The 24,576-nt window shown below is 36.5% G+C and overlaps 2 protein-coding genes across 4 annotated transcripts; both read right to left on the reverse strand.

Annotated features, from left to right (window-relative positions):
• Positions 1-1,998: 1,998 nt before the first annotated feature.
• Positions 1,999-10,191, reverse strand: LOC121989700 (disease resistance protein RPS2-like). 2 transcript variants are annotated; one of them, XR_006114305.1, is made up of 5 exons: positions 7,317-10,191; positions 4,085-4,163; positions 3,712-3,836; positions 3,015-3,111; positions 1,999-2,227 (listed from the first exon to the last, which is right to left on the reverse strand). XR_006114305.1 is itself a non-coding variant. In XM_042543894.1 (4 exons), the coding sequence occupies exons 1-4, from the start codon at positions 10,170-10,172 to the stop codon at positions 3,100-3,102; spliced, it is 3,072 nt and encodes a 1,023-aa protein (XP_042399828.1). In that variant the 5' UTR covers positions 10,173-10,191; the 3' UTR covers positions 3,014-3,099. The 2 variants fall into 2 exon arrangements, 1 of the variants encoding a protein (XP_042399828.1); XM_042543894.1 differs by lacking the exon at positions 1,999-2,227 and having other exon boundaries at positions 3,014-3,111.
• A 6,661-nt stretch (positions 10,192-16,852) lies between these two features.
• LOC121989702 (probable disease resistance protein At1g61300) lies at positions 16,853-21,470 on the reverse strand. Of its 2 annotated transcripts, XR_006114306.1 has the most exons (4): positions 18,819-21,470; positions 18,660-18,738; positions 17,314-17,413; positions 17,023-17,061 (listed from the first exon to the last, which is right to left on the reverse strand). XR_006114306.1 is itself a non-coding variant. In XM_042543896.1 (3 exons), exons 1-3 carry the CDS (start codon positions 21,363-21,365, stop codon positions 16,931-16,933), a joined length of 2,937 nt encoding a protein of 978 aa, XP_042399830.1. In that variant the 5' UTR covers positions 21,366-21,470; the 3' UTR covers positions 16,853-16,930. The 2 variants fall into 2 exon arrangements, 1 of the variants encoding a protein (XP_042399830.1); XM_042543896.1 differs by having other exon boundaries at positions 16,853-17,061; positions 18,660-21,470.
• Between the last annotated feature and the right edge of the window lie 3,106 nt (positions 21,471-24,576).

A 24,576-nucleotide genomic window follows, 5' to 3' on the forward strand; every position in this document is an offset into this window, starting at 1 on the left:
TTAGATACAAAATCTTATAAAAATATTAAATTAGTTTCTCAATACATAACTTATAGAATAGTAATGATAATACTTTTAGGGTGCGTTTTGTTCGGAGTTATTTTTGATAACCTTGATTATCCATCCAAGGTTATCAACAAAAACCTTGTTTGGTTTAGGTATTCGATGATTCCCAAGTAATGTTCCATGCCCGACACGTCAGTAAAAGGGTCATGTAGCCTGGAATTGGAAAACCTCAGAAAACTAAGGTTTTGTTGATTCCAGGGTTAACAATTTTTTTTACCAAAATACCTCCGATAAGAAAAAACATGAAAAAAAAAGAAAAAATTAAAAAAATAAAAAAATAAAAAATGTTTAAATTTATTTTAAAAAAAAATAATTTAAAAAAATAAAAAATAAAAATTTTAAAAATGTTATAAAATTTTTAAAAATTTAAAAATTTAAAAAATTTTAAAAAATTAAAAAAATTTTATAAACATTTAAAAATTTAAAATTATTTAAAAAATTTAAAAATTTTAAAAAAATTTAAAAAAATTTTAAAAAATAAAAAAAATAAATAAAAATTAAAATTTAAAAAATGTAAAAAAATATAAATATAAATAATATAAAAATATAAAAACATTAAAAAATTAAAAAAAACATAAAAAAGTAAAAAAAATATACAAGGAAAAAGAAAAGTAAAAAAACATAAAAAAATAAATAATAATAATAATATTATGTATAGTTGGTTTTGTAACTGAGGGTAATACGGTAAAATATTAAACTAAGGTATTCATTAAAATCTTCAAACAAACAAGTTTTTGTTGCATTACCTAAGTTGAACCAAACAATATTTGGTTATGTTTTATTCCCTATAACCTTGGTTATGTGATTACCTGGTAATCACATAATCAAGATTATACATGATGACTTGAACCAAACGTACCTTTAGTATTGGTTATTAAATCAAAATCAAATTGAATAAATTAAAAAAACTAATATCCAAATTATTTGAACCAAACTTCCGAATTCGATCAGTTGTGGTTTTTACTCACCCCTAAGCTCAGGTGTCGTGTCTGAACATTCTGCATCCAAAAATATTTGATTTGTGAAGATCAGAAAAAATAATTTGAGGCTCGACTACTTCCCAAATATTTTCCTATAAATAGTCAACGGCTTGGGGAACCATGTACCGAAACATTCAATGTCTTCTTCATCCTTGTTGCTCCGAGGTAATTCACCACTTGTCAAGTCATTTACAATCTCTAGTCGTTTGAGGCCTATCATTTCTTCACTTCGAAGTAGGCTTGAACGGTTCATATATATGAAGATAATTCACTACAAAAACGGGCATGTTGCGATCAAATCTACGATGAAAAATTTTTCATCGCGAATAAGCTGTTGCCAAATTCTATGACAAAATAAGGTATAATCATCACAAATTTTGTGACGAATTTTTTTCATTGCAAATTTGAGACAAAAAAGAATTCATCACGAAATTTCATGATATCAAAAGCGACGAAAAGAGATATTTGTCGTAAATTTGTGACGATCTAAGTTCGTTGTAGATTCGAAAAATTGTGACAAAAAGGGTTATTCATCGTAAATATGCGACGAATCGAAAGTCATTGCAGATCTACGATGAGTCTAGATTCATTGTAAATCTGTGACAAATCCATTTTTAGTGTATATTTGCGACGAAAAAAGGTTTTCATCGCAGAGTTGCGATACACAATGTAACTTTACGATAAGTTTGCAATGAAAAATTTCATCGCAAAATATAAATTTTTTCCACAAAACTTAATCATTTGTACATTTTATCGTGTATACAAATCATACTCAAACTTATTTTTATATAAACACAACATCAACATTCCCAACACATCCTATACAATAATTAAACAATCCAACCAATCCTACACAACAATGCATTCCAACACATCCTACACAATAATTAAGCAATCCAACACATCGTATATACACAATTCATCTAAACAAGTCAATTCATACAAGTCCAAATATCCAAAATGAAATCCTAAAAAACAAATCAAAACAAATATAATCATACAAGTCATATGCTTACAAACTCATCACATATGCTTACAAACTCATCATATCCATAAATATACAGATGTCATAGTTCAATAAGTTTCATATCAAACAATATAAAAAAAATATAAATATAAATCATCATCCTCTTCTGCCTCAGTAAACACTTGCTTTTCCTTCTTCCATTCTTCTTCTTTTCCTGTGTTAGAAACAAACAAATTGAAAGTTACATTCATGTCTAACTTATCAATTGTATCTATGTGTCAACAAATAAAATTTAATTCATCATTACAGCATATCACTTGTATCTATGTGTTTTGATATATAAACAAGTTAACCTTATGATTTTTGTAAGATGTAATCAAAGGTTTTGACCTTGGATGTCAAAAGATGTCATTCATCCTTAATTACATGAAACATATATATACATGAAACCTGTAATTAAACATAACAACAGATAAAAAATACACCAGTCATGTAATAATAAATACATGTATCAAATATTCCATGACAAATAATAAAAACATTAATACATATAGCTAATATTGCATGGATTAATAGTAGGCAAGTCATAAACATACAAAACATGTTGAACTGATATAAAATTGATTAAATCAATCGATTATTAAATTAACCAAACTTAATTTCTTGTCAGTCAACTGCTACTATAAATTCGTGATTTATTTTTTTTTAAACATCGACTCAAGTATATCAATGGATTACTTAAACATGACAGTCGACTATCAATTTAACTAATTTTTGAATTTTAAAATCGAAATCAAACAGAAAAATCAAATTAACTAAGATTGTTTTAAAAAACAAATTAATTGAATTGAAATTTCGATCGGCATTTTACTCATATTAATACAACACATGCAATAGCATCCCAAAATGTTCAATTCATTAAGATTCGGAAATATCCTTCGAGGCTTGACTGATTTTGAATGTTTTTTTTCGAAACATTGATAACTTAGAGAATCATATACCTCAAATATTCAATGTCTTCTTCATATGACAAAAGATAATTCGTTCGTCCAGCGCCTCCGATTCAAGGCTTACTCTGAGCAATGATTAATCCACCATCTGTCAAGACATTTAAAATGTCTAGTTATTTAAGACCCTATCATTTCTTTACTTCAAAATAGGCTCGAACAATTTAAAATATAAAAAATGATATGCAAAAGGAAAAAATCTTAAGGAAAAAACTCAAGAATAGACACATACAGTGATGAACTCACAAAAATAAAAATGATGAAATTTTTTTCTCTCTTCATATAATACTTTATGAATTAGAAAAGTTAAAATTGGTTGACGATAATTTTTTAAAAGAAAAATATTTGAACCTATTTTTTTTAAAAAAAAAATATGATGTGTTATGTGATATTAATGGTTCTCTTTTAACAGATCAATTGAAAAAAAAAATATTATTAATTTAATTATGCTTAAGAAAAATACCAAATGTTGTCAAATAATAGTTATAAATATTATTAAATTATTCTATAGATTCAACTAAATTTATATCGGATGTGGTAGTGAATTTGTTTCTATTTGCTACTAAATTTTATTATAGATTCAAAATATATTATAAATAATATTAAATCTCTTTAAAATATCAAATTATAAGTTAAATATCATCAAATTAATTTATTTTTAAATTTATACGCTAACATAAAATCAAAGTACCTCGGAAATACTGATGAGCTCCACCCAACCAAAATTTCTTCGCATTGTCTTAGAAAGTGCCACCAGGTCAACCTGGTCACCATTCATGATCAGAAGGTCATTCTCCAGCGTTACTGATACAACACCTACGACCACAACGGCATCAACTGATTATGAAATATAAACACGTTTAAACAGCTTCAAAAGATGAAGAATTAACTAAATAATAAATTAGTAATTTGACATCAACCATATTGAAATATAATTTTAGGGAGAAAGATACAAGGACAGAGGCAAATTAATATCCACATATTTCAGTTGTCGTTAAGTTAATTGTCATGTTTAGAATGGAAAAGTGGATATAGATCAGGAATGAAATGAAATGAATGATTACCATGAATTCTTACAGCAGTCTTGAGAGCTTTAGCTCTAGATTTAGCATCCTCCATGTTCAATTTCAACACAATTTTTTGCTGAAAAACGGAAAAATCAGCAAATTAAAATCAGAATCTAATTAATTTCAAGAAACTGAAAGCAAATTAAAATCACAATCTAATTAATTTCAAGAAACTGAGAACAAAAGGAGTGTGGTCTATCGCTATCAATCTATCTATATATCTTAACAAAGAAAGCGATTGTGTATGTTCAGAAATGAGGATAATAGATAGCAGTACTTGATGAACTTCTGTTAGCAACAAATGAATAATATATTAGTAAATGTGTGAAATATATTATGTTGGGAGCTAGTGTTGGTGCAATCTGAGCGTGGACAGAATACAGTGTAACACCTTTTTGACGAAATCAAGGTTAGAGTTGGACTCTATCTCTTTAAGATGAATTTGCCCGCACACGGTGCTCACGGAACACGACAATCGTCTCCCAAGATACAACGACTTTATCTTATGATAGCAATATTGCAAATCGCAAATCGCAAGACCTCCGAACCGAAAAATCTTCTCAAAGTCTCCAAATGCAAGTATGGAATGTAATGCTTGATTTGAATTGGAATGAATTGAGTGAGTAAAATAAGAATGAGAGGAGTCTTATTTATACTAAGTGAAAGGGTATAAAAAACTCTTGGTTCAATTATATCTCAACCATCCAATTTGAATTAGATGGTTTAGATTGCATCCCTTCCCCCAGGAGATACAATGTCTCTTCATTTGGATGTCAATCAATGGTTGAGATTGAGTCATCCAAAGGACACTTATCCCTTCTCAAATCGACAATCCAGATTTGTCAATCTTGATCCAACGATCTAGATTTAATTCTCATTCATATTATGTTTCCAACAATTCTCCGCATGAATCAAAATTAATGCATGCATGTTATCATCTAAGGAGAGTTCAATCCAAAGATTATTACATCAAGAGAAGTAGCTTATGGCTTTGAACCTTCCATAATAAAGTATCATCGAATTTACTAGGTTGCTTAGTGAACATGTCTTAAACTACTCAATCGTTCGTATAAACCAAGACAAAGATACATACACAATAATATTTCTCAATTCTTTATAGTTCTCACTGTTTTGTCCGTTTTGGCCATGGACAATATCTTAAATTCATAAGTATTTCATTGAAGCGACCCGTCTTCATATTTATATAGGTGACTTCCTATAAAGAGTATCGTATCATACTCTACTTTTTCAAATATAGTAGTCATTAAAAGTTTATAACTTAACATCACTACATATCGTGTCATACTCTACTTTGTCAAGACTAACAATATTGAAAGTTGCAAAATTACCTATGATTAGTTTTCTCCCATTAATAGGACTATAAATTGAAAACTAGGCCTTGTCAGAGCAAATATGTCGTGTAGCACCAATATCGACCCACCACTTTCTAGGATTGTCCACCAAGTTAACTACAAATATAATAACAGTCAGGTCTAATTCTGACATATCTATTGGCAAGGTAATTTTGATGTGATCAAACAAGTTAGGTTAGGTCCTGTTGTGTTTAACTCTGTGTCTAAGTGTGCAGGAACTTAAGAGCACATGATATCGAGCAAAGACACAGCTAGCGAGAAGGATGGCACGGGAGAGAGCCGACGGGCTCGATGCGTCTGGGGGACGAGGTGTTGTGGAAGAGTACGCAGGCGGACGAGAAGGAGGCGCACGACGTTTCCGAGGGACGAGAAGCCATGAGCGGAAGTTTGCTCGAGAAGGACAGAAGTTGAGTTCGGATGAACCCTATTCCGGATGGCCGAAATCACCCTAGCGAGCAAAGCCGAAATGGAAGACCCGGACCAAAGCAAGCGGAGCCAAAGATGGAGGCCCGGAGATAAAGTAAACAAAAGGTTGACTTTCACCTTCGGGACACCCGGAACCATTTCGGGCGCCTGGAGCAGTCCAGGGCGCCCGGAACCCAATTCTTAGCCAAATTTGTCGTGGCACGTACCATTGTATCAGGGATAAAATATTATCCCATTCTAGGCGCCTGGAACCCTTCCAGGCGCCCCGAGCATGGCTATATAAATAGCCCTGCTCCCAGAAGCTTTACAACAATAAAGAATAGTTTGATACAACACTTGTACACTTCCTAGTTCTTGTTTAGCTTTGTTTTGTGAGTTTTGAATGTTGTAAGAGGTTTCTCCGTCTGAAGGAGAAACTAGTGTGTTTTTTCATCTGCCTTGGATTAACAACCTCCCCGGTTATACCAAGTAAATCTGTGAGCCTTGTCTTTTTAGTTTATTAATCTTATACAAGTGTTCTTTTATTTTAAGTTATAAGTCCGAGAAAAGTTGTGTTTGTTTTGTATTTATGCGGGGGTTATTCCCCCAACCCCCCTAGTCAGCCGCCGAGGGTCTTAACAATAAGAACCTTTTGGTCAATTAGATTTCAACCATCCAACTTAAATTAGATGGTTTAGATTGCATCCCTTCCTAAAAGATACAATGTCTCTTCATTTAGATATCAATTAATGATTGAGATTGAGTCATTCAAAGGATACTTATTCCTTCTCAAATTGACGTTCTAGATTTATTAATCTTATCTAATGATCTAGATTTAATTCTCATTCATATTACGTTTCCGACGTATTATAGAGGTGTCGAGCAGCCAAATACTCTTCATGCACGCTGAGCTCTTCTCTGCATGCATGTCTTCCATTCCATGGTCTGTACTTTCACTTATTGGTATTTTACTCACCATGAATTGGCTTAATTGGTTTCATTGAATCGGACGTCTGATACTAAGAAAACCACTCATGACCTGAGAACGGTGTAATAAATAGAGGACTTGGCAGCGAAAAGATTTCCTAACAATTTAATATTTTAGAACAAATACTCCAGTTGCTAATATATAAACAAAGAGAACTTAAATAGAAAAATAAATTGCTCTTTAAGATTACTTAAACCACTTTCATTATGTTAAATAAAGCCAACTATGTTTGCATGGATTTCAATAGGTATAGATTATGCCTCTTTTTTTATTTAAAAAATTTCCTTACATACTTTTTGTTCATAAATTAATATTCATGCTCTTTTGTAAATTAGTCATGCTATAACAAAGCTAAAGTACCTTGCATTTCATAGAGATGGTAACTTCAGAAAAGTATTGTTTCTTACCAAAGTTTATATGGAAAAAGAAAGATTAGCATGCTTTTGTTTTTAAAATTACTTACCATATAAGTCGACTTGAAATAGGGTGTGAGAGAAATCTTATCATTGGCATCTTCCCACCGGATATTGTTCCACCAATCCGTTTGGCCAAATATATCTTTCAATTTATTTTGACAAATTTCAACGCCAAAAGGCAGCTTTCTGAGATTTGGGCATGAGTTTACACATATCCGCTCCAAGTAGGGGAAGGTTAGTGACTGTTGTGAGATGCAGTTTAATTTAGGCAATTGAGCCAAAGACAGTAAGCGTAGGCTACTGCTAGAGTTGACGGAATCCCCAACACAACTTATCAATTCTTCAATCTTATCACAATTTGATACTGTCAAGACACTGAGGTGTGGTAGCTGAAGAACCCAAGTGACATTTCTCAACATTTTGCATTCAGAAATTTTCAATTCGCGAAGATTAGGAAATACCGTTTGAGGTTTGACTGCTTTCCAAGTGATTTCCTGCAAATCATCGACAGCTTTGAGAACCATATACCTCAAACATTCAAGGCCTTCTTCACGATCCCTGTTGTTCCGAGCAACTATTAATTCATCACCTGTTTGGACACTTACAATCTCTAGTCGTTCAAGGCTCTTCCTTATGTTGTGGCTACTCATGATGCTTTCAAATAGTTGGCTTGGATAAGCTAAGTCACTCATGTTTTTTAGTTGGAGTTTCCATGTAGACAATTGTTGTAGAGAGACCAACTGATCCAGGGTTGTCACTGATTGCAAGGTAATTCCAATGCATCTTCGGCATCCTTTAAATTCCTCTAGCTCATCCAAGTCAGCATACTTACTTTCGTATAAATCCAACAATTTGAGTAAAGGTAAGTTGGATATTGTTCCCTTGGGTACTTTCGCAAGACGATTAGTCCTTACTAGAAGTAAGTACTTGAGTTTAGCAAGGCTACTCAACTCTGCTGGCAATGCTTCGACTGGGGTCATATTCAAGTTTAAATGTTGGAGCTCAGATAACATGTTTATTTCCCTTGGAAGCTCTGTGATTTTTGTGTTTGAGAGATCCAAGAACGTCAAAACAGGCAAAGCCTGGAGAAATGACCCGGGAATTAAGCTTAGCTTATAGTTCCCTTGGAGCATGAGCATGGAAAGCTTGGGAAAAATGGGAGTCTGCCTTGGCAAAGAACTTAAATCATTATGCATGAATGATGCACGCTCTACCACTTGCCATTTCTCATTCTCTAATTCCAACTGACTAAATCTAGCCTGTGCTTTAACAATCCACTTGTGTTGATTGAATCCACAGTCCGAAGCCATCCATAGAGTCATGTCTCGGATTATATCATGCATCTTGATCCTTGTCGCATATTTCTTATCAGCAAGTTCTAACAAGCATGCAGATGTAAGAGTCTCGATATGAGTGTGCCCTCGGTGGAATGTTTTATTGATCGAGTCAAACTCAGCAATTAGGCCAAGACCTATCCAACACTGTATTAGTTCGACTTTATCAATTTCGAAATCTTCAGGCCACAAAGAGCAGCACAACAGCCGGGCTCTCATGTTATCATCTTCGAGGCTATCATAACTAAGTTTAAAGGCAGCAAACATAGGATCTGATTCTTTCATACCCGTGAGTTCTGGCATTTGTGATTGCCTAAGCTGTGTGAGAGCATCATTCCAAACCTCCCATGACCTCTTTGAGGACATGGCTCTGCCAACGGTGATGAGAGCAAGGGGCACACCAGCACACTCTTTAGCAATTTCGTTTGCTAGTTGATTAATTCCTGGCTCTGAGTTGATTACATCTTCACGTGCATATTTCAGAAAGAGTTCCCATGCTTGATCAGATGACAAGCCTTCCACTTTTTTTATCACGTTAGCATTCATTCCAGTGCATATGTGCTCGTAGCGCGTCGTGAAAACTATCACCTTGCGCTTCCGCTCTTTGCCATGCTCAGCAGGTACTTCTTCCATCCCCAACTTATAAAGATCATAGGATTCCCAAATATCATCAAGAAATAACAAACAATTCTTTTCCTTGAGGGAGTCAAAGAGCCTAGAAGCACGATCGTCTTCACTCTCATCATCTTCAAGCTTCAGTCCTACTTTCTTAGCTAGGTCCATCTGAAGCTTCTGCAATTTGCATCCTTTGGAGGCCACAATCCAGATGACATACTCAAACTTGAGCTTGGAGATCTCGTCATGGTTGCAGATGAGCTTTAAAAGTGTCGTCTTTCCTATTCCCCCCATACCGTAGATGCCTATAACCCTGACATTTGCATCCATAATCTGGTTTACAATCTGTATAACATTTGATTCCATCCCAACAACATTATTTGAAATGGGAAGTTTCACGGGCAGTTGCGGCGGCGGCGGCGGAGCCGCGACAACCCTAATATCATTCCCTCGGCTAATCAACTCCTGCATCTTCTTCATCTCGGTGGCCCTCCGATTGATGGAGACGCAATTCCACGACCAGCCCCCGAGGCACCGCATCTCCTTGTAGTCCCGTTGGATGGCAGCCTCCTTAGATACAAACGCCTCAGCCAGGCGCTTCCACACCAGAGCTTCTTCCATGACGATTTTCCCGTTGCCGGCAGCCTCACTGATGGCCCGGTCGACGTCGCTCAGTTTGGCCCCCAATAGCTCCGCGTCTATGTGCAAGTCTTCGACGCTAGATCGAGGCCTGGCGAGGTGGATCGAAGCTACGTGGCATATTTTGTTGAGGAATTGGCCGATGTCGAAGGAGATACTCATGGCGATCGAGGGGAAACAGCAAATGCTTGGATCGCAATCAGTGTAGAAGGAATTGGGAAGACGGTGATTACTGAAACTTTTGCAATCGAGAAGCGAATTAGGAACGGGCATAGATCTAGTCTCGTACCAGTAGTCAACAGATAGCTGCCCCATCAATTATTGGAACCGCCACGCTCAGCTGTAGTGTGTGGTCATGTGTTATTTTTCAGTATTTGATTTTTGTTAAAATAATTTTAAATCTCTGATATTTAATATTTTTTTTAAAAAAAATAAAAAAGTATTCCTAATTAACAGAATTATTAAAAGAATATTTAAAAAAAATCCGACCATATTTATTATATTTTAAAACTAAAATATCTATAAAAATAAATTAATTCGATCTAATAAATAAATATACATAAAATACTTTTATATTAATTTTTCAATTGAATTAAAATTATTTAGACTTGAAAAAAAAATCACTCTAACATCATTAAAATTAAAGTAAAATTATTGTCTATTATAATTTTGCAGTAGTTATTATTATAATAATTTTATGATGATTTTATTAATGTTGAAATAATTTTTAATTATTAAATTTAACCAAATGAGTAAAAAAAAATTATATGAAAGTCCTTTATGTATAAATTTTTGATAAGTTGAATTGTATTTTATTTATTTTAAAAAAATAACAAAACCTATTTTAACTTTTGCCCAACTCCCTTGATTGAACTGGTACAACTTCCCTTTTCTTACCATGTAGCTGACTGACTGCTCCAAACTACCGTGAGTTGCAACAAAAGAAGGAATGCTATCTTCAGCCATGACTATGACCCCAAACCTTAGCTCCACTGCCATGGCGATATGATCAGGATGACTTGCGATCAGATCAGAGCAGAGCCATGCATGTCTATTAGAATGACCATTGCAGTAAAGCCTCCAAAAAGATATGAAATTAGAGTCTATCAGTATAGGTGAGCTCATCTCTTCTTCTTGTTCTTAATTCTTGCTTAACCTTTTGGTGCCAAGGAAGCTCTACTGAAAGAGAAGAAAAGGGAGTGGAGATTGAAGAAGGTAGTGGAAGCCCTGTAAATAGTTTAAACAATTTGAAGTGTTGCTTTGGTCGCTTAATGAAGTAGGCAACTTTAAAGTGTCAACATCTTCAGCACATAATTCACACAAGAAACTTTTTGTTATCACATGAGTTCAGCTTTCAACACACAATCATGAACAAATTCACCCATCACATACAAACTCTCTCACGTCCCAAGAACCAATTAAGATCTTTGATCTTCGATGTTTGTGACTTCCACCAATCACCTTGGCCCCGAGAGCTCCATAGCTTCAACAGGCAAGTCATCTGTGAGATCAGAGAAGCCTTCCAATGTTCACTCAGACAGATGCCTTGAACATCAGACGCAGACCATCTGTGCATATTGACTTTCGCTCGCTCAGCAGTTAGTTAATTCCGTAAAGGTAGATCCACTACTTTAACAATTCTGAATGTCGATCCACGAATATAGAAAGAGATAAATATAGGTATACAAAAATTAGATGCATAGTGAATAAATCTCAGATAGTCAATTACTCAAAATTGACCACTATTAACAGTTAGTTATCTCCAGATTATATTCACCATGATCTTATTTTTCATAATCGTGGGATTTAATTTGACTTTTGAATATTATAATTTTAAGCCTTTGTTTGTTAATGGTTATTGCTAGTACTATTCGTGAATATATTTTATATTATATTTTAAAGTTTCTATCTAACTCAAAATTCAGATTCTTATGGTTTCCGATTGATATATATTGTTAAAAAATAAAATAAAATCTCTTTTAATAAATCAAATGATTTATCTTTAGCCCTTATTATTTTGTCGTATAAATTTTTTAAAATTTTATCCTTTGAAAATAATATGTTCATAAATATTGTTTCATCAATAGTCCAAGAATACCAAATGTTATCACATAATAGTATAGATTATTATAAATACTATAAAATTTGTTTGATAAATATAATTAAAATTATATGATATGTGTTATTAAATTATATTGCATGTGATAGTAAATTATACTTATCTGCTACTAAATTTTAAATATATTATAAATTTATTAAAATTATGCATTTAAATACTATCGAATTAATTTATTTTAAAATTCATTCATGAATGGAAAATCAACCTTAGTCGTTGATGCTATTGCTAACCCTGACTAGATCCACCCGACTGCCCCGAACTATCTTTTTTCGAACTATAATAACTAGTGCAATTGGCCCACTTCGTCGGCATGCTCACCCATCACGATCAAGTATCATTATTCAATGATACTTGATCATGTCCAAAATCTGAATCAGACGGATCGTCGGATGAAATGGATAGAATATTGATCGAATCACGACGTCTCGGAAGAAAGTATGCTGAGATGACTTCTACGTTGACCAAGTCGTTAGAAGTCCTCTGATCAACACTACCTAGCGACTGATTGCTCCAGTCTCTGGTACCCGAGGCTCGAAGCAAATCCAACGAATATACAAGTAACAGACTAATACTTGAATAATCAAATGAATGGAGAGTGAGTATGATAACGTATCTTGCCCAGGAGGGTGCCCTTGGATGGGATGCTGCTCAAGTTGTCGTGACCCAGAAGAGTATACGCATGAGCCGAATGTAGAGCTGGGTATGGCGGCGCGGAGCTGAATGCGACCTGAATCCAGAAGATGACCCACAAACCAGGACCTAACAGAAACACGTAGACCAGGATATGACATAGGCACACAGGCTGGAATATAATATCAGCACGCAGGTTGGGCTGTGACAATGACACAAAAGCCGGGATAACAATAGATCGAGTGTTGAACGGTAACAATGGCACGAAGGCTGAGACACAGCAACACACAAAGCTGGAATAGGGACGGGATCGGCGTGTGGACTGCAACCACGTGGATTACCGACAGGTGGCATGAAGATGAGGACTGTAGAATGCGACAACAACACCCTCGACGCTAGAACGAGTCGAGGGTAGAAGGTTGCAGCTGCCAAAGAGCGGTTGTCGGCGTGCCGATGAACTCAGAGATCGGAGTGTGTGCTGCCAGCGCACAAAGTAGGAAGGTGGTGGCGTCCTTCGGCGTCCAAAGGTATGTCCGGTAGTGGAAGCGGTGGTTGTAGTCGAGTTGCGGGAGAGAGAGAGAGAGGAGAAAACATGTGGCGGCATTCTCGCGTGGACTTGTGCAGCAGCGGTGGCATGAGGAGTCGAAGGTGGCGTCGGCGGGAGTGGCTGCGGTGCATGGCGGATGGCGGCAAGCAAGGCTACGACGCGTAGAGAGGGAGAAGGGGAAGGAGGCGGCTGTTAGCATCGACGGCATCTGGGAGCAACACGTGTGGAGAGGAGGCGGCAGCGAGGTGCAACGTCGAGAGGGAAAAGTGGCTTGCATGAGGGACAAGGGCGGATCCAGTGGGGGGCGCCATCGGCGGTCGCCCCCGCTTACCGGCGGTGGAACCCCTAGTATTATGGGGTTCCACCGGTGGAGATGGAGGATACCGCCCCTTGTTTATCGTGATTGAATTCCATACTTGAATTCCTGGATTCGCCACTAGTGAGGGAGAGAGGTGGCGGCGGCCTCTCCAAACAACAAGGGGGAATGAAGCGTTGGAGGTTTGCTGGCATGAGAGGGTCAGGTCCGTGTGCGCCTATGAAAGGGGAGGTAGCAAGGCGGCGCCGACCTCCTTCCCTCTATTGATTGCGGCGGAAGAAAAAAATCACGAAGAAGACCCCCTCTCAACAATGCCCCCTTCCTCTTAAAAACCCTACACAGTGATTTAACCAAATTGCCCCTCCCCTTTCCCCTAATTCCCTCTAAGCCCTCTAGATATATCCACATCACAAACCTCCCCTTCAAGTCTAGTCGAAGAAGGCACAAGCCTGACTGACTAGACCCAGTCAAACGAAAAGCAAAATCCCTCCTGAATACAGAGTTCGATCGCTAGGCTTATCGTATAACATCAAACGAGTAGCTATGGAGGTGCCGAGTAAGTGACTGAAGTAATATCGAGTGAGCGACGAAAAATGGTACCGAGCGTATGCCGAGCAAGCGATCAATTGAATGTCGTTCGGGAGACCAAGTGATATTAAGAAGACGATCAGACGGGGCTGAGCAGGCGACTGAGCAAATGCAAATTGGGTGATTGTTGAGCAGACGGACTAGAAAATGTCAATTACAACAGTAAATCATGACAGGGCGATTATACGAGTGCTAAGCAAGATGTAAAACGAGTGCCGACCAAATAGCAAAAAACAATGTCGAGCGAGTGGAAAGACAAAGGGCAAGCGGCGTCGAGCGCGCGACCGAGAAAATATTGACCGAGCTATAGGGAGAATGTCAACCGAGTCGAAAGACGATGGGCGAGTGGTGTCGAACGCGCGATCGGGGCGACTGGGCAATAGAGAGAATGATGGACGAGCAAAGCTGTGAGCGCAATCGAGAAAAATATTGACCGAGCGACAATAAATCGTGACCAGGCAATAGAGAGAATGATGGACGAGCAAAGTTGTGAGCGTGACTGAGAAAAATGCCGACCAAGTGACAATAAATCGTAACCTGGCAATAGAGAGAATGATGGACGAGCAAAGCATGAGCGTAACCAAGGAAAAATGTCGATCGAGCGACAGTAAATTGCGACCGGGTAATAAAGAGAATGATGAACGAGCAAAGTCGTGAGCGCAAACGAGAAAAATGCCGACCGGTACCAAGCGAACAACCGAGCAGATGGCTAGGCGATACTGATCGATCGACTAAGAGAAGGCGACCGGGTGATCAAAAGAATGCTGAGTGGGCACGAAGCCTGTGCGCTAGATAAACACGAAGTTTGAGACCAAATGAGAATGAGAGCAGAGCCCGTGGATCAAGCGCGAATGGGAGCAAAGGCTCTGTGAGCCGAGTCGGGCGCGGATCCCGAGAGATTGAAAGCGACCAAGAGCAAAGCCTGTGGATTGGGTGTGAATGCGAGCAGAGCCTGTGGATGGAGTGCAAACGGGAGTAGAACAATCAGGTGGTTATGCGAATGTCAAGCGAGGAAAGCGGGTATTGACCGAGCAGCAAATGCAGGGCAAAGGGATGAGTGAGATGCGAGGGACGAGTTCCGAGCAAAATGGCAAGTGGGGCAAGAGTGGTGAGTGCTGAGTAGAGCGGTGATTAAGACGCGAATGGTGAGTGTTGGGCAGAGCGGCAAGTGAGTCGCGAACGATGAGTGCCGGGCAGAGCGACGAGTGGAGCGAGCCGTGAGTGCTTGGCAGAGCGATGCGTGGATGGTGAGTGCCGACTGAGCAACAGAGGTGAACAAAATGGGAATGGCGAGTGTCGGACAGAGCGACGAGTGAAGCAAGTATAATGAGTGTCAGGCAGAGCAGCGAGTGAAGCAAGTGTGATGAGTGCTGGGCAGAGCGGCGAGTAAAGAAAGTTTGATGAGTGTTGTGCAAAGCGGCAAGTAAGATGTGAGGGATAAGAGTCGGGAAAAGCGGCAAGTGAGGCAAGAGCAGTGAGAGCCGGGCAGAGTGACGAGTAAGACAAGTCCCTGATCACAATCGCCTTCATTCTCATCATCTTCAATATGCAGTCCTACCTTCTTAGCCAGGTTCATCTAAATCTTTTGTAATTTGCATCCTTTGTGGGCCACAATCTTTTTTTTGTTGCTGTTTTTGTTTTAAAATCATTACTACTGCTATCTTTTAATCCTACAGGCCTACTTCTTGCTTATTATCTTATTTTTCTCCCTCTGTTTTAGTGAACCCTCGAGTGTAGGTCATGCAATGTTTTATTCATCGTTAAAGTCTTTGCTACTATTCATTTGCAACTTGCATCTTTGTAGGCCACAATCTTTTTTGTTTCTGTTTTTGTTTACAATCCTACAAAAACTACCTCTTGCTTATTAGTTCATTTGTAGGCTACAATATGATGAATCCCATCATTTATATGTCTATCCTTAAAAGTTTTTCTTAAAATTTTTCATTAAGAATATTATTTCTCCAATGTTTTATTCATTGTTGCAAGTCTTTACTGTTATTCATTTGCTATTGTATTTTCCCCAATATATGAATGTTCTATTGAGGATCGTTTAATTGTTTGATATGAAATTTCATCTATTGGTAACTCTAATGCCCCTCATATCCTTGCTCAAGTTTGCTAGAATTCATGCCAACCCTATAACATTGTTTTTGTTCTGCTCTCGAGGACATGCTGACACTCTTTTACATATATGCTACGATATAATACGTTTGATTTTTTTATTTTTTATTTTTTCCGGAGTGATTCTTAATTCGTTGGGTGAAATGAAAGGTACGTAGACATAAGGAATATCTTTTGGCTTTTGAATATTTATAATATTCAGTATTTGTTTGTTAATGGTTATTGCTAGTAAGCACTATTCATGAATATATTTATGTTTTTATTTTAAAGTTTCTATCTGACTCAAAATTCAGATGCTTGTGGTTTCCAATTGATGTATTGTTAAAAATAATTTTTTTTAATAAATCAAATGATTTATCTTTAACCCTCCCTTATTTCGTCATATAAATTTTTAAAAATTTTCTCCTATGAAAATAATATTTTCAATTAATTTTTTAATAATGTTTCATCAATTTAATTGCGGAGAAAATAAATGCCAAGTGCTATTAAATAATTGTATCGATTATTATAAAATTATACTATAAATATTATTAATTTTTTAAAATATAATTAAAATGATATTGTACGTATTAGTAAATTATATTGTATATGATTGTAAATTATATCAAAAGAACTACTATCTGCTACTAAATTTTAAAATATATTATAAATATTATTAAATTTATATCTTAAAAATTATCAAATTATTAGTTACATGCCATTCAAATAATTTATTTTAAAACTTGTATACATCAACAAAATATCACAGTACCTCAGTTCTCAATGTCACCGTTGAGGAGTTCTGCCTGAAATAGATTTTGCAATCGGGCAACTATTTCCACCGGGTCGAGCTGCTCACCTCTCACGATCAAACACTCATCATCCAGCTCTGCTGACATAACACCTGCAATTGATTATGGAATATAAACATCTAATTAATTAGTACTTTTAAAAAAGCTACAAAAGATGTAGAATTAACTAAATAATTAATTAGTAATTTGATATCAACCATATATACTGAAATATAATTTTAGGGAGAAAGATACAAGGAAAAAGGCAAATTAATATCCACATATTTCAGTAGTTGATCGTTAAAGTAATTGTCCTGTTTAGAATGGAAAAATGGATATAGACCAGCAATGAAATGAATGATTACCAGGAATTGCTAGAGCAATCTTGATAGCCACAGCTCTAGCATTAGTATCTCCCATATCAAAACTCGCACCCCTTATATTCAATCTCAACATAATTATTTGCTGAAAAATGGAAATATTAGCAAATTAAAATTACTATCTAATTAATTTCAAGAAACTCAGAACTACAATATATCAAGTGTGGTCTATCTCTATCAATGTATCTATATATCTCTTAATAAAAAAAAGAGATTGTGAATGTTCAGAAATGAGGATATATGAGTAATATACTAGTAAAGATGTGAAATACATTATAGAGGTGTCGAGCATCCAAATACTCTTTATGCACGTTTCTCTGCATGCATGTCTTCCATTACCATGGTCAGTTTCACTTGGTGGGTATATATTTTACCCACATACTCACCAGTGATTTGGCTTAAGTAGTTCCATTGAATCGGATTCTAAGAAAACTACTTATGAGCACAGTATAATAAATAGAGGGCATGGCAGCCAAAAGGTTCCCTTACAATTTAATATTTTGGAACAAAGAGAACTTAAAGAGGAAAAGGAACTGTCTTTAAGATTGCTTAAATCACTTTCTTTATCAGAAAGTAAAATAAAATCAAGAATGTTTGCATGGATTTGAATAGGGATAGGTTATGTCTCCTATTTTATTTAAAATATTTTCTTACATGACTTTTTTTTCACAAATTAATAATGATGCTATAACAAAGCTTAAGTACCTTCAAGGCATCCACAATGCATACATTAATAGGGTATTATAACATTTCTTGATGTTAAATACCATTGTAAAGGGGTGTTATTCACTTGAACACGTTCAATACTCTGAACGTGTTCGAGCAATGTGGGGTGGGCCAGCCTCTAGCTAGCCCACCTCGTGTTTTTTTTTATTTTTATTTTATTTTATTTATTAAAAAATTATAAAATTTAAAATTTAAAATTAAATAACCATTTATTTATTTAATAAATATATTTAAAATTTTTAATATTATTTTTAAAAAATAGTGAAATTATTTTTTAAAAAGTAATAATAATAATTTAAATATTTTAAAACATATTTAAAATATATTTATTTAATATGATATAATTTTAAAATAATTGAGTATACTGTGAGATCCATAAATAATAAGTGTTAATGCTAAAATGAATATGAGTGAAAAAAAAATATGGTGTTATAATGAGTATATGACAGTATTTTTTTTTATGAGTAGGTGTGTATTGGTGATGCATTATAGATGCTCTCAGAGATTTCATACATAGAGATGATAACTTTCTAATAATCTTGTTTCTTACTTAAAAGTATATATGAAAAAAAGATTTGCATGCGTTTGTTCATAAGATTACTTACCATACTAGACTTGAAATAGGAGGTGAGAGAATTCTTGTCTTTGGCATTCTCCCACTTGATATTTTCCCACCATTTCTTTCTGCCAAATATACCTTTTAATTTATTTTGACAAATTTCAGCTCCAAACTGCAGCTTTTTGAGTTTTGGGCATTCGCTTACATATATCCGCTCCAAGTAGGGAAAGGTTAGTTGCCGTCGTGAGATGCGATTCAATTTAGGCAATTGAGCCAAAGACAGTAAGTGTAGGTCAATGCTAGAGCTGACATTACTCCCAACGTAACTTATCAATTCTTCCATCTCATCACAATATGATACTTTCAAAACACTAAGGTTTGGTAGTTGAACAGCCCAGGTGATATTTCTCAACATTTTACATTTAGCGATGATCAATTCGTGAAGATTAGGAAATATTATTTGAGGCTCGACTGCTTTCCAAGTGATTTTTTGCAAATCATCGACAGCTATGAGCGCCATATACCGCAAACATTCAAAGCCTTCTTCACTATCCTTGTTGCTCTGAGCAACTATTAATTCACCACCTGTTAGGATATTTACAATCTCTAGTCGTTCGAGGCTCTGCCTTGTGTTGTGGTTACTCGTGATGCTCTTAAATAGTTGTCTAGGATAAGCCAAATCTTTCATGTTTTCTAGTTGGAGTTTCCATGTATATAATTGTCGTAGAGAACCCAACTGTTCAAGGGCCATCATTGTGCGGATGGTAATTCCAATGTATCTCCGGTATCCTTTAAATCCCTTTAGCTCAGCCAAGTTATCATATTTGCTTTCATATAAATCCAACAATTTGAGTAAAGGTAAGTTGGATATTGTTCCTTTGGGTACTTGGGTCAGCCTCATAGTTCCTTTCAAAAACAAGTACTTGAGTTTGGAAAGGTTACTCAAATTTGCTGGTAGTGCTTCTATTGGGGTGAAATTCAAGTTTAAATGTTGGAGCTCAAATAACAAGTTGATTTCCCTTGGAAGCATTGTGATATTTGTGCCCGAGAGATCCAAGAATGTTAAAACAGGCAAAGCCTGGAAAAATGACCCGGGAATTAAGTATAGCTTAAGGTTCTGTTGGAGCATAAGCATAGAAAGTTTGGGAAAAGTAGGAGTCTCACTTGGCAAAGAACGTATATAATTATGCATGAATGATGCTTGCTCCACCACTTGCAATTGCTCATTCTCTAGTTCTAAATCATACAATCTAGCACCTGCCTTAACAATCCATCTGTGTTGATTGGATCCACAATCTGAGGCCATCCAAAGAGCCATGTCTCGGATCACATCATGCATCTTGATATTTATCGCATGTTCCTTATGAACAAGCTCTAATAAGCATGCAAATGTAAGAGTCTCGATATGGGAGTGCCCTCGATCGAAAATTTTATTGATAGAGTCAAACTCATCAATTAAGCCAAGGCCTATCCAACATTGTATTAGTTCAACTTTGTCAATTTCAAAATCTTCAGGCCACAAAGAGCAACACAACAGTCGGACTCTCATGTTGTCATCTTCCAAACTATCATAACTAAGCTTAAAGGCAGCGAACATAGGATCTCGTTTCTTCATACCTGTGACATCTGGCATTTGTGATTGCTTCAGCTGCGTGAGAGCATCATTCCAAGCTTCCCATGACCTCTTTGCGGACATGGCTCTTCCGACTGTGATGAGAGCAAGAGGCACACCAGCACACTCTTTAGCAATTTCTTTTGCTAGTCGATTAATTCTTGACTCGGAGTTGATAACATTTTCACCTGCATTTTTAAGAAAAAGTTTCCATGCTTTATCAGATGCCAAGCCTGTAACTTTTTTCTTCACATTAGCCTTCATTCCAGTACATACTTGCTCACTGCGCGTCGTGAAAACCACCACCTTGCGCTTTTGCTCCTTGCCCTGCTCAACATGTGTTTTTTCCATCCCCAACATATAAAGATCATAGGTTTCCCAAATGTCATCAAGAAACAATAGACAATTCTTTTCCTTGAGGGAGTTGAAGAGCTTACAAGCACAACCTTCTTCACTCTCATCATCTTTAAGATTCAATCCTATATTCTTAGCCAGATCCATCTGAAGCTTTTGCAGTTTGCATCCTTGGGAAGCCACAATCCAGATGACATGATCAAACTTGAGCTTGGAGATCTCTCTATGATGGTTGTTGATGAGCTTCAAAAGTGTCGTCTTTCCGATCCCTCCCATGCCGTAGATGCCTATAACACTGACATTTTCATCCCTAATCTGGTTTACAATCTGGATCACATCCGATTGCATCCCAACGATATCATTTGAAATAGGAAGCTCCACGGCAGACGGCGGGGGCAGCATCGCGGCAACCCTAGAAACATCCACTCGGCTAATCAACTCCTTCACCTCCTCCAGCTTCTTGGTGGCCCTCCGATTGATGGAGACGCAATTCCACGACCAGCCTCCGAGGCACCGCATCGCCCCGTAGTCCCGTTGGATGGCGGCGACGACCTCCGTAGATAAAAATGTCTCAGACCGGCGCTTCCACAGTTGAGCTTCTTCAGTGGCGGTTTGCCCGTTGCGCTCAGCCTCATCGATGGCCCGGTTGAGGTCTTCCAGTTTGGCCCTCAAAAGCTCCGCATCTCTGCCCAAGTCTTCGACGCGAGATCGAGTCCTGGCGAGGTAGATCGAAGCTGCATCCCATATCTTGTTGAGGAATTGACCGAAATTGATGGAGGGATTCATGGCGATCGAGGCGAAACAACGAATGCTCGGAAGGAGATTTCTGAAGCTTCAGTAATCGAGAAGCGATTTAGGAATGGAGATCAGGCAGTGGATTTGAAGTCAACTGCCAACTGCTCCAGCAATTATTGGAGCCGACATGCTGGGCGGTAGTACGTGGTTTGTGTTATTTGATTTGTTTACAATAATTTTTAAAACTCTGATATTTAATATTTTTAAAAATTTATAAAGTATTTCTAATTGACACAAGTATTAATTAAAAAAACATTTAATAAAAAAACAGAAAACACCCAACCGTATTTTTTATATTCTTTTACCTAAAATATCTATAAAAAATAAATTAATTTGATTTAATAAATATATATATACAATATTTTTATATTATATTTTTCAATTTAATTAAAATTATTTAAACGTGAAAAAAAATCACTCTATCATCATTAAAATTATTGTCTATTATAATTTTGTAGTAGATATTATTATAATAATTTTATGATGATTTTATTAATGTTGAAATAATTTTAATATTTAAATTTAACTAAATTAGTAAAAAAAATTATATGAAAGTCTATAAATTTTTGATAAGTTGAATTGTATAACTCCCTCTTCTTAAAGTGTAGCTGGCTGCTCCCAACTACCGAGAGTTGCAGCCATGACTATGACCCCAAACCTAACTGGTCCACGCCTCCACTGCCATGGTGATGGCGAATTGATCAGGATGACTTGCGATTAGAGCAGAGCATGAGCCATGGCTATTAGAATGGCATTGCAGTAAAGCTTCCAAAAAGATATGAAATTAGAGTGCGCCACACTATCAGTCCTGGTGAGCTCATCTCTTCTTCTTGTTCTTCTTGCTTAACCTTTTGGTGCCAGCAACTGCAAGGAAGCTCTACTTACTAAAAGAGAAGAAGAGGGAATGGAGATTGGAGAAGGTACGTAGTGGAAGCCCTGTAAATAGTTTAAATAATTTGAAGTGTTGCTTTGGTAGCTTAATGAAGCATGCAACTTTAATTTAAAGTGTTTCGATAAGAGCTTTATGTCAACATCTTCAGCACATAATTCACACAAGAAACGATTTGTTATTACATGAGTTCAGCTTTCAACACACAATCATGAACAAATTCTTAATTCACCCATCACAAACCAATTCTCTGCTATGTCTATTCTATACAAACTCTCTCACGTCCCAAGAACCAATTAAGATCTTCGATCTTCGATGTTTGTGACTGCCACCAATCACCTTAGCTTGGCCCCGAGAGCTCCATAGCTTCGACAAGCAAGTCATCGGTGAGGTCAGAGAAGCCTTCCAATGTGCACTCAGACAGATGCCTCAAACATCACACTCAGACCATCTGTACATATTGTTGACTCTCACTCGCTCAGCAGTTAGTTATTTATTTAAAGGAAGATCCGTTTCTGATGCTGACCTTACAGATATAGATATAGAGAGATAAATATAGATGCACAGATGTTAAACGTATAGTGTAGTGAATAAATATTAGGTCGCCAATTTCTCAAAATCGACCTATAAACACAGTTAGTTATTTCCAGATTATATTCACCGTGATCCTATTTTTCATAATCGTGTGATTTAATTTGGCTTTTGAATATTATAATTTTAAGCCTTTGTTTGTTAATGGTTATTGCTAGTACTATTCGTGAATATATTTATATTATATTTTAAAGTTTCTATCTAATTCAAAATTCAGATTATTATGGTTTCCGATTCATATATATTGTTAAAAAATAAAATAAAAATCTTTTAATAAATCAAATGATTTATCTTTAGCTCTTGGTCTTGTCTGAGAGTCGAAGCGATGGATTCTGAGGATGCGATGTTTCTGTTGACCATGAGTGGACTCCAACTAAGGCGAACCTACAATCATAATAATGTCAGTGCCGAACCAAGGAGAGGTTCCCCGATGTTGGTATTCCGACACTCAAATCAGATCATCGCCGATAGATAAGCAGCGCAAAGGAGAGGAGCAAAATGAGTAGAGTAACAGTGTAACTACAGTAATCTTGCATACCTCCGCTGAAGCTTGAGACTCCTTATATAGGACTTCAGGAGCGCGCGTGCACGCTTCTCAAAACTTTCCCTGAAAAGACATGTCAGGAAAGTGTCTCTGGCACCATACCTTAACGGCCCGAGCATATCTTCGACAGGACAATGGAAGCTTCCATCGTATGATCCTCTGCCTGACCATGTCGTCAATCATGTCGTCTGTCGGTGGCACGAGCTCCCAAAAGGATATCGCCTGATCCTCCTTTTGTCTGTTATCGGGCCGAGCGGGAGAGCCACTCGGCCCGCCATCAGCCATCCGAGCGATCTTGCCCTTGGGGCTAGCGGAGTGGTCGCTCGGCCAACATTCCACTATCCAAGTTCCTTTGTTGTGCCGAGCGGAGGAGCCGTGTCTGAATGTAGTCTGCTCGATCGTGATTCCATTTTGCCAGTTCCGAGGTTCGCTATACGTCCTAGCGGGTTGGCCGCTTGGTGCATACTTCGTCGATACATGGTTTTCTAAGCGTGGGAAGCTCGGTACGTGACCGAGCTGTGATAGCATCAGATTAATATCGGCTCGGATCTTCTTCATCCCGGTCGGGCAACTGGGTTGCCCGATCAAACGGCGATACAGGGACGTTGACCACCTTGACTTTGACCTCCACCTTGTCCATGACCCTCTACGGGGTGGGCCCCTCCTTATCACCGGATCAGCCCTTATTATTAATTTTGTCATATAAATTTAAAATTTTCTCCTTTGAAATAATATCAAATCAAAACTCATTCAGAGATCTTTAATAAATTTCAAAGTTTATTGTTAATCACCCTATTTCAAATAAAAAAATATCATTTAAATCCTTTTCAAATGCCCAAAACATTTTATCTTTTTTTATTATTTTTTTCTTTCTAGTTAAGGTTTTAAATTATTTAAACATATGTTTAATTATTTTTGAATTAGTTTTTTATCAATAATATTCTGTCATTTTTTCCCTAAAGTGATGAGTTTTTGGATGTCTATTGCCTACTATTGTATGACATCAACCAATTTTTAGAAGATTATTTCCGATATTCATATTTGAATCAAATGATTCAATAGCTTCTAATATATATGTTAGGTGTTTTGTTGTCTTTTAAATTAAATCATCTTATAAATCAAGGAAATATTTTTGACGTTGAATGTATTATTATTATTGTGTTAATAGAAATTTTATA

The sequence above is a fragment of the Zingiber officinale genome, chromosome 6B, assembly GCF_018446385.1.
Source record: "Zingiber officinale cultivar Zhangliang chromosome 6B, Zo_v1.1, whole genome shotgun sequence".
Classification (NCBI taxonomy): Eukaryota; Viridiplantae; Streptophyta; class Magnoliopsida; order Zingiberales; family Zingiberaceae; genus Zingiber; species Zingiber officinale.

Excerpts from the sequence above, each read along its gene's own strand:
- LOC121989700 (XM_042543894.1), bottom strand. The coding sequence starts at position 10,172 with ATGGGGCAGCTATCTGTTGACTACTGGTACGAGACTAGATCTATGCCC. Across the intron at positions 4,164-7,316 it reads ATTTCAAGTCGACTTATATG|CAAAAAATTGTGTTGAAATT; the intron begins GTAAGTAATTTT and ends TCCGTTTTTCAG. Across the intron at positions 3,837-4,084 it reads GACTGCTGTAAGAATTCATG|GTGTTGTATCAGTAACGCTG; the intron begins GTAATCATTCAT and ends TTGTGGTCGTAG.
- LOC121989702 (XM_042543896.1), bottom strand. The coding sequence starts at position 21,365 with ATGAATCCCTCCATCAATTTCGGTCAATTCCTCAACAAGATATGGGAT. Across the intron at positions 17,414-18,659 it reads CCTATTTCAAGTCTAGTATG|CAAATAATTATGTTGAGATT; the intron begins GTAAGTAATCTT and ends TCCATTTTTCAG. Across the intron at positions 17,062-17,313 it reads GATTGCTCTAGCAATTCCTG|GTGTTATGTCAGCAGAGCTG; the intron begins GTAATCATTCAT and ends AATCAATTGCAG.